The sequence below is a fragment of the Pygoscelis adeliae genome, unplaced genomic scaffold, assembly GCF_000699105.1.
Source record: "Pygoscelis adeliae isolate BGI_AS28 unplaced genomic scaffold, ASM69910v1 Scaffold209, whole genome shotgun sequence".
NCBI classification, from domain to species: domain Eukaryota; kingdom Metazoa; phylum Chordata; class Aves; order Sphenisciformes; family Spheniscidae; genus Pygoscelis; species Pygoscelis adeliae.
The window spans coordinates 3408632-3417174 of record NW_008825538.1 but is presented as its reverse complement, the minus strand read 5'-3'; the positions used below and the strand labels follow the sequence as shown (position 1 = coordinate 3417174).

Genomic DNA, 8543 nt, shown 5'->3' with positions numbered 1-8543 from the left:
GCAAATCTCGGGCAGCGTTTCCACTGCCCGCAAAATGCCGCGTGCCCTCCGCCGGCTCTGTCCGCTCTAGCTCCCCACGGTGTGAGGGGAAGAGGTGTTTTCTTCCCCGAGGAGTTCTGTCTGTCCACATGGGAAGTTTTGGGGGGGAATCAGCTTGGGATGCGGGGCTGTGCCCGGTGGGGGGGATGCTCTGGGGCCCTGGCAGTGGCTGTGATGCCTCCCCAGCACCCCGGCACCCATGGAGGACGGCGGCACCCGTGGAGGTGCGGGGGCCGTCGGCTTTGAGGGAGCCCTCTTCTCCGGCTACGCACCCGACGGGGGCCTCTTCATGCCCCAGCACATCCCCTCACTGGACGGGGACACCCTGCGGAGGTGGAGCCGCCTCTCCTACCGGGAGCTGGTGAAGGAACTCTGCTCCCTCTTCATCACGGCCGAGCTGGTCCCGCGGAGCACGCTCAATGGTGAGCCCCAGCTGTGTGGGCAGCTGCTCACAGGGGTGTGCTTGAGGATTTTGGGGCGTTTGGATGCATCTGCCTGCCTTCGCCTCATCCTCTTCACAGCCCCCAGAGGATGGAGCCTGCTGCACCATTGCCTGCTCCTTTCTGTAGCCCATTCTCCTCTGTGACCTTGCTGGGACTTGTCACCTTCTGGAAAAGGTGTCCCCTGTATGCAGATAGGGATTCTGGAGACTGCAATAGCGATGGCTGGTGCCGTGGCCCTGCTCACTGCTGGGGGACACTGCTATGCTGCTGGGCTCCAGACCTGCTCTCCCACCAGGGCTTTCTGCTGCTCCATGCTCTCCCTGAGATCTGATTTTTAATGTTTTTAACATTTAACAGCTATCCCTTCCAGCAGAGGGCACCTACAACCTCTGTTTCAATGGCGTGTTATGATAAAATTCAGGTTTCCTGTGTTTTATATTTTAACACAGTTTGCTCTGATTGTGCTGGGTATCCCCTGGGTTTACTTGCCATAGAGCTATTGAAGACAGTAAAGCTGAGCTGGTTTACTCCTGATAACTAAGAATAACTTGTTGGATGTCTGTCACCTATCATCCAGCAACTGAGAGTCTTTGGTTGTGCAGAAAGCTTCCCAGGAGCATAAAGAGCAGAGACGCAGGAAGCCGCAGGTCAGAAAAATACTCCTCTACCCAATCTAACAGCCCCTTTAACCATTTTCCCTCTAGACCTGATTGACAGGGCCTTCAGCAGGTTCAGACACAAGGATGTCGTCCATCTGTCCAGGCTGAAGGACGGACTGAATGTTTTGGAGCTCTGGCATGGGGTTACTTATGCTTTCAAGGATCTGTCCTTGTCCTGCACGGGGCAGTTCTTACAGTACTTCTTGGAGAAAAAGCAGAAGCATGTCACTATTCTGGTGGGTGAGTATGCCTCTTTCTGGGGGGTGAAACTTCTGGGCAGGTCTTTACCTTGAGAGCCATCATCCAGCCCTCCCCATAGATGCTGTGGGGTGGCTGGTGAGCAATGTCCAGGCAATGCCAGGGTGGCTGCTCTAGCCAAAAACATCTCATGGAGCACCTCTGCATCTTTTTCTTAAGGTGCAGCAGTGCAGGTTTGACTGATGCATCAATTTTTTTGCTTTTCTTGGTTCTCCCTCACTTTGAAACAGGGACTTCAGGGGACACGGGGAGCTCGGCCATCGAGAGTGTGAGAGGGCAGAAGAACATGGACATCTTTGTTCTGCTGCCCAAGGGGTTCTGCACCCAGATACAGGAACTTCAGATGACCACTGTCATTGAAGACAATGTCCACGTCTTTGCTGGTTGGCATTGCTGTTGGACTGTCTGCTTTATGGCCCTGCTGTGTCAAAACCATGACCCTAAAAGTCTCAGGGGGCTGCTGCTTTAGCAGCTGCAGCCAGCCAGGTCATTGCCATCATGGTCACCGTGCCCAGACATCTGGCTAACTGGAGCCTGTAGCAAATGTCCAGTTTGATGACGAAGTGGTTCAAGGCTTCCTTTTCTCCTGGACACAGATCAGAGCTGCCCCCATGCAGGCGGTTGGTGTTTAGCTGCACTGAATTCAGCACCATTTCTTGGCACTAAAAGGATCGAGAGTCACCCCTTTCCTCTGTTTCTCACCTTCATGGGTGGTCCATCCCCTATTGCTGTGCCGTCCCCATGGTAGGGATCACCATGGGGTGCTTGAGCTGTCCCACGGACTCCTCTGCTCAGCCAGGTGTCCCCTTGGCATCTCACGGGGTGTGCAGGCATTTGACTTCCTGGCAAATATATACTGGGTATAAGCAAGGACCCAGAGTGCAATGTCTGCAGAAACCACCCCACATCCACGTGGTGCTACTCAACCCCCGGCTCGTACAGCCCCCGAGGCAGACGGGCAGCTCAGGACGCCCCTGGCCGCAGCAAACCCCAGGGCTCGAGACTGGCCGTGTTTCTGAGCAGAAATACTTTGTGCCTGATGCGCTGATGTTGGCAGATCTAATCTTTCCTTTCTCCTTTTGACAGCTCATGGGAACAGCGATGAAATCGATGAGCCGATCAAGGAACTGTTCACTGATGTCGATTTTGCCAGAAAATACAATCTGATGAGCTTGAATTCGGTCAATTGGTCTAGGATTATGGTGCAGATTGCTCACCACTTCTATGCTTACTTTCAGTGCGCCCCATCCCTAGATACCACCCCACTGCCAGTGGTGGAAATTGTTGTGCCAACAGGAGGAGGAGGAAATATCACAGGTGAAGGGAAAAAAGATAGGTTAGATAGGGAAGAGAGAGAGTGCTGTGACCTGTGGACTAAAAGCACTTTGCAGATGCTGGGTATTGCTATTTATTAAAACACCCACTCTCTGGTAGGATTTCTTCAGAACCACTTATATTTTATTACTCATGTATGGTTATTACTCATTCAGGTGTCACTGATGATTTGCAAGGTGCAGAAAATCCTAAACCACCCTTTGATGATAACTGTAGCTATCTTGAGGACGGGCACATTAGAAGAGGACAAAATGTGTTTGATCCAGAAAAGAGGGAAAAATACTGTGGCTCTGATTTCCTAAGTGAGACATTAACAGAGGTGTGGAGTCCTGCCTGGTCCTATTCTTGTCTGCATGGTAGTGCGCAGTCAAGAGAACCACTCCTAATTGCATAATCTGGCTTTCTAAATGTGAGTCCTTGATTGCCTCCATCCCAAAATAGGTGTACAACTGTCTTATGAAAGCAATAAAGGATTTGATGCACTCAACTGCACTCACTGTATTTCCAGGCTGCCCATTTGAGGCAGCATTAGTAAGATGCAAGAGCCCAAAAGATTCATCTCTCTTGCTTGAATGGCAGCTGCCTGACCTCTCGGTCCCCTGCCCATCCATCTTCAAATCTGGAGATGCCCAAGGGTCAGTGTTCAAAGGACTGTCATGGCAGGAGGAGCATTGCGTCCCAGGATTTTATAATCTGGTGCTCGACCAAAGCATTAAAGATAGATATCTCAGAGTCCATTAGGGAATGTAATTTGTAGCTGCTTCTGACCTATATGCTCGATCAATTTGTACAGTGACTTCTTTGCTAAATCTCCTTTGAATGTTTCTTCATCAAGCATGCATGTATTTTTTCACTTTTTTCCTAGCTGGCTGCATTGCCCAGAAAATGGGTCTCCCGATTCGACTTGTTGCCGTGGTTAACAGCAATGACATCATTCATAGGACTGTTCAACATGGAGATTTCTCACTGTCAGAGAGTGTGAAGGCTACGTTAGCATCAGCCATGGATATTCAGGTATGAAATGAATTGCCCAAAATGGGAAAATACCAAATATTATATATTTTTATAATCCTTTTCCTTGTTCTACCTGGTTTATGAGAGCATAATTCTGCCACTGGCAATGCCTCTCAGCGATGCATTGAGAGGTGTGACTCATATGGAGCATTTAAGCTGCAGACTGCTCAGCTGAGATAGATCAAACACTTTCTTCCTCACTTTTCAGAGCTTGACTTTGTAATCTTCACCGTTAAATGCTGAGTTTCTGGGGTTTCATTATGTGCAAGGTTAGTAAGAGAAGGGCCTTCTTCTCAAAATGTGACACCTAGAAAATTATAAATCCCATCATGTCTCATCTCTCCTGTTGATGCTTCTGAAAGGCTCCACCAAAGGCAAGAGAAGAGACCAGGACGAAGGTAGGGAAGCCCAGAAGAAATGTCTCATCTATGGCCATCTGCAGCTTGCTCAGAGGAAAACAAGTCTCAGCAGGCAGGCAAAGGCCTCAGAAATGAAAAGTCATGGAGGTACAGAAACCAAACACCTGGAAGCAAATACCTCCCATTTCATACCTACCCTGTGATCCACAGGGATTGGATCTGCTTCCAAACAAGTGACCAAAGTGTGAAACACTTGGTGGTGTATCACCGTGGCCTTAAGCTACCTGGATTTTCCAAAAGCTGTTCAAACACATTGGGAACAACTGGGAGCCTGGAGGAACTACCATGCTTTGCAGTCAGCAAGTCATTATGGCCTTATCACCAGGCTGCTGTGGTCTGCAGCTTGACTTTCCTCCTGAGGCATGAATTTGTGGGGCTCCTCAGAGCTCAAGGGATAGCTGGGCTCCTCTCTTGGCCCGTGTCCCTTCAGTAGCACTGGTCTGCTGAGGCGCCCGAGCATGTGCCAGACTTTGGGATCATGAGGGAAGGCAGCCAGGCGAGGTGATGTCCAGAGATTCCCAAGGAGCTGGATAGGTCTGCACATCCCTCTCCACAGCTGCATGAGACATCATCATTCAGCTCACATCTGAAACATCCATGCAAATATTTCCATAGCTCAACAGATCATTCATGCTGGAGGGGAATTCAGGAGGTCTCTATTTGGGACCTGCTCAAAGCAGGGTCAGTCCTGAGGTCAGACCGGGTTGCTCAGGGCTTTGTCCAGTTGGGTGTTGGAAACCTTCAAGGATGGAGAGTGCCCAACCTCTTTAAGTTGCCTCTTCTGCAGACTAAGCTAAAGCAGAGAAAACTTTCCAGTTAAATGCTAACTGAAGAGCTGAAGGTGAAGCAGAAAGTCTAGCGTGGATGAGCCTTGTAAGGAGCAATCCCAGGAGAATCACAGCAGACTCTGTGTCTTCGCAGTACCTAGACCAGGGGCTGTTCTCTGGCCCTGAGGTCAGGAAGCACCATGCAGCTCATGTCCACATGACAAAACTTTCCTTGGGAACAGTCCCCAGCATGACCTGTCCTCCAAAATGGGCCTCAACGTACTCCTGGACAACTCCAGTGGCATGGGACAAAACCAGACCAGAGAGCTGGGTAATAACTTGAATGGCAAGGTCAGTGCTCGCACCAGTGTCCTGGCCGAGTTCAATTTACTGGTGTCAATGCAGTGATCTGTAGTGGAAACCATAAGGCTGGTACGAATGGAGGGTGAAGGGGAAGGTCTGGATGTGGGAGCAGCAGAAGGAAGGACAGGAGAAGGGGTGTCAGGAGGATGGTGCTGGAGGCACCTCCAGTAGCAGGTCATTGTAGTCCAGGCATGCTGACATGTAGCTTCTCAGGACAGCCAGGTTGGGAAGCAGAGGACAGCCTAAAACAGGGGACAGCCTAAAGCAAAGGGGAGGCTACGCCCAGATTAGACTGAAGATTACAAGCTGGAGGCTCTGGGAGATGATGGTGGGAAGATGAAGAACAGGACTGGGGCCATAAGCCACCCAGATAAGGACACGAAAGGCTGAGTAAGTCCCAATGACTCGCCAAGGTAGGACAGGATGGCGAGGCAAAAGGTCACAGGCACTGTCAGCTGCTAAAAGGTATAAAAAGCTGATCCAAAACCAGCACTTGAACCCAGGAGATGCGATGAGGACTCAGTAGTCGGTGCCCCTTGTCCTGTCTGTCCCTGCAAGGTATCTCGGCCAAACCACCTGGGTGAATGTTTCTCGGTGCTTGCGAGCGTGCAGGAATGAGACAGTGAGCGGTGAAATTGGTTTGGGACCCTCCTTGCACCGAGTTTTGCTGCAGTGTTGCAACACCGATTGCTACATAGCCACATAGGCCAGTCAGGCCGTATACGTGCCTTATATGTTCATAAAGATTATCGGTCAGCCCTGCAGGGACCTGGGTGTCTCATTAAGTCACACGGGAGCTGGGTGACTCACAGCAGCATCTGCAACACTGAGTAAACAGCTGGATATTTAAGGTTCTCAAATATGTAGTGTGTTATTAGCCTGGGTTCCTCAAGGTGATTATACAGATGTGGTCACACCGTCGATTTATCAGTTATCCCTTCGTTAAGTTTTTTTAATCTGACGGTCACTGCCAGACTGCTCTGACAGGTCAGAGGTCTGAAGGACGTTGGGTTCCCAAAGACTTGTCTTGGGATGTAGGTGTGCAGGGGGAAGACACAAAGCCCACCCCAGCCTCCACCAAAAGAAAGGCGGCAGTAGGACCTCAACCCTAATTAGACATCAGAGAATCCACACAGGTGCTCTCCCCCCCGAGACAGATGCTCGAATTTCTGCTGCTCACCTATTGCCTTGTTATCCCAGGAGCCTTACAACATGGAGAGAATCCTCTGGCTGCTCTCGGGCTCCGACGGCCACCTGACGAAAACGCTGATGGAGCGATTCAGCGCGTCGAAAAGCCTTAAGCTGCCGGAGGATTTGCACAGAAAGGTCAGTTCCTCACGCACGCGGTGCCGTGTGTGTGTCTGTAAGGAGATTTACCGCTACCAGTTGTTTTCAACTCATTTTCAGAATAAAAAAATCATAGTGGAGAGCTTCCAACCAAAAATTTAAGCATGAGGCCAGAGGAGTTTTATATCGGTGTGTGTGCAGAGGGGTGTTAAAAACCACTTTTTAATTATTTTTTTTAAAAAGAAACCTCTTACTTCTTTGCAAAACTGATTAAAAACTGCCTACAATTATTTAAGTAGAATATGCAACCACCCCTTCCCTGGCCACTCCAGTGCCAGCATGGTGCAGCAGGTGCTGGCACAAACCGAGCGTGGCTTTTGGGAGTGCATCTGCTGGGTTCAGTGCTGCAATTCAGCCTCGGTGTTGTGGCAAATGAGAGCACGAACACAAAGCGGAGACAAATACAAGAGAACATGAAACGTTTGTGTTGTGAGGCTCTTTGGGCCAGATGCAAAGTCCTGCCTCTTCCCAGCCGACACACGCTGTCCCCCACTGAGCATCCTTTGCCCAGCGCCCGCTCCTGCTTGCACAGCAGCAAAATAAATAATTAAAAAATACACTATCAAAAGAAAGAAGAGCTGTTACACTGAGGTGGGTTTTACAAGCCCTCAGAAAGTCCCTCAGAGCATGCAAATAGCAGTGCAGAGCTGAGGAGCTGAGTCTCGGCTCCTCTCCACCCACGATCCCAGCACCTGGGGATGGAAACCCCTCGCTCGTGCCCCAGCCCCGCGGCCATTTGCAGCAGTGCCTCATCCCCTGGCTGCAGCGGCAACCCCTTTTCCTTCAGTCCCTGGGGAGCCCCATCCTCCAGACTCCCTGTTTCGAGCTGCTTTGCTGAGTGCCCGTGGCACAAGCCCAGCTGGGAACGCGTGGGGTGGTGATGCCCTGTGCAAACCTCCCCGTTTTCCCCGGGGCCGCAGCTCTCTGAGACCCTGCACTCGTGCTCGGCCTCCGATGAGGACATCGTGCGAGCCATGCAGCGCTGCTGGAAGGAGAACTGCTACCCGCTGTGCCCCCACTCTGCCGTGGCTGCTCACTACCACTACTTGCAGACGGACGGGTAAGGACAGCTGTAGTCGGGAGCATTGGGGACTGGAGCATCACGTCTCCCTTTGCTCCTGCAACATCTCCAGTTCAGGGCTTGCCTACGTCAAAAGTCTTCTTGCTTTTCTTTCCTTTTCAGCACGCCCCGGTGTTGCTTAGCTCCAGCCTCTGCAGCCAAATTTCAGGACGCCCTGCTCCGAGCTGGCCTGGTTCCCCAGCTTCCCCCCGAAATCGCTGCCTTAACGGCAATGGAGGCCAGGTCCACTCCCCTGGAGCAGGGGCAGGACTGGACACAAACACTCCGGGAGTGGATCGAAGCCACGGCACAGCGGCGGGGGATCGCCGGCCAGGGAGTCATGCAGACCTGAGCTACCGGAGCACGGCTGGCCGATGCCTCCCGTGGCTCATTTTCCATTCCCAGGGGAGCCCTGTGTTACGCTGGGAGAGGAGCCTATGGTCTCTGTGCAATGAATTATTAGCAGGAACACACTTTGCCGTTGAATTATATAGAATATTTCATAACATTTTCAGTAAAGAGCTCTGCAATTGTATCCTCTTTTCCCTAGAAATTCATAAAAACTGATTGAAACTCTGAATAAACCCACCTGTTCCATCATTACATGCTATTACAGAAAGCTCCCTCAGCACTACTCACAGTCGCCAGCTTCCTGGGCATTATCCAGCGATTCTGGCCCCGTGCTGGGATGTTCAGCCCAGCGGTCCCAGCAGCACCCGAGATGCTCAATGGGAAAATTAGGCAGGGCTGGAGTGGATCCGCTTTCCCCATCCCCATAATTTAAGCAGTGCCAGGGATCATTCCCAGGCATCAAAACTCGCTCAGTGATAGTGTCAAAA

General features: G+C 51.1%; 1 protein-coding gene across 1 annotated transcript; it reads left to right on the top strand.

Moving 5' to 3' along the window:
- Positions 1-228: 228 nt before the first annotated feature.
- THNSL2 (threonine synthase-like 2 (S. cerevisiae)) lies at positions 229-8272 on the top strand. Its single transcript, XM_009331869.1, has 8 exons — positions 229-461; positions 1187-1381; positions 1630-1782; positions 2486-2716; positions 3600-3748; positions 6498-6623; positions 7565-7704; positions 7828-8272. Exons 1-8 carry the CDS (start codon positions 239-241, stop codon positions 8054-8056), a joined length of 1446 nt encoding a protein of 481 aa, XP_009330144.1. The 5' UTR covers positions 229-238; the 3' UTR covers positions 8057-8272.
- Positions 8273-8543: the final 271 nt, after the last annotated feature.

Excerpts from the sequence above, each read along its gene's own strand:
- THNSL2 (XM_009331869.1), top strand. The coding sequence starts at position 239 with ATGGAGGACGGCGGCACCCGTGGAGGTGCGGGGGCCGTCGGCTTTGAG. Across the intron at positions 1,783-2,485 it reads CAATGTCCACGTCTTTGCTG|CTCATGGGAACAGCGATGAA; the intron begins GTTGGCATTGCT and ends TCCTTTTGACAG. Across the intron at positions 7,705-7,827 it reads CACTACTTGCAGACGGACGG|CACGCCCCGGTGTTGCTTAG; the intron begins GTAAGGACAGCT and ends TTTCCTTTTCAG.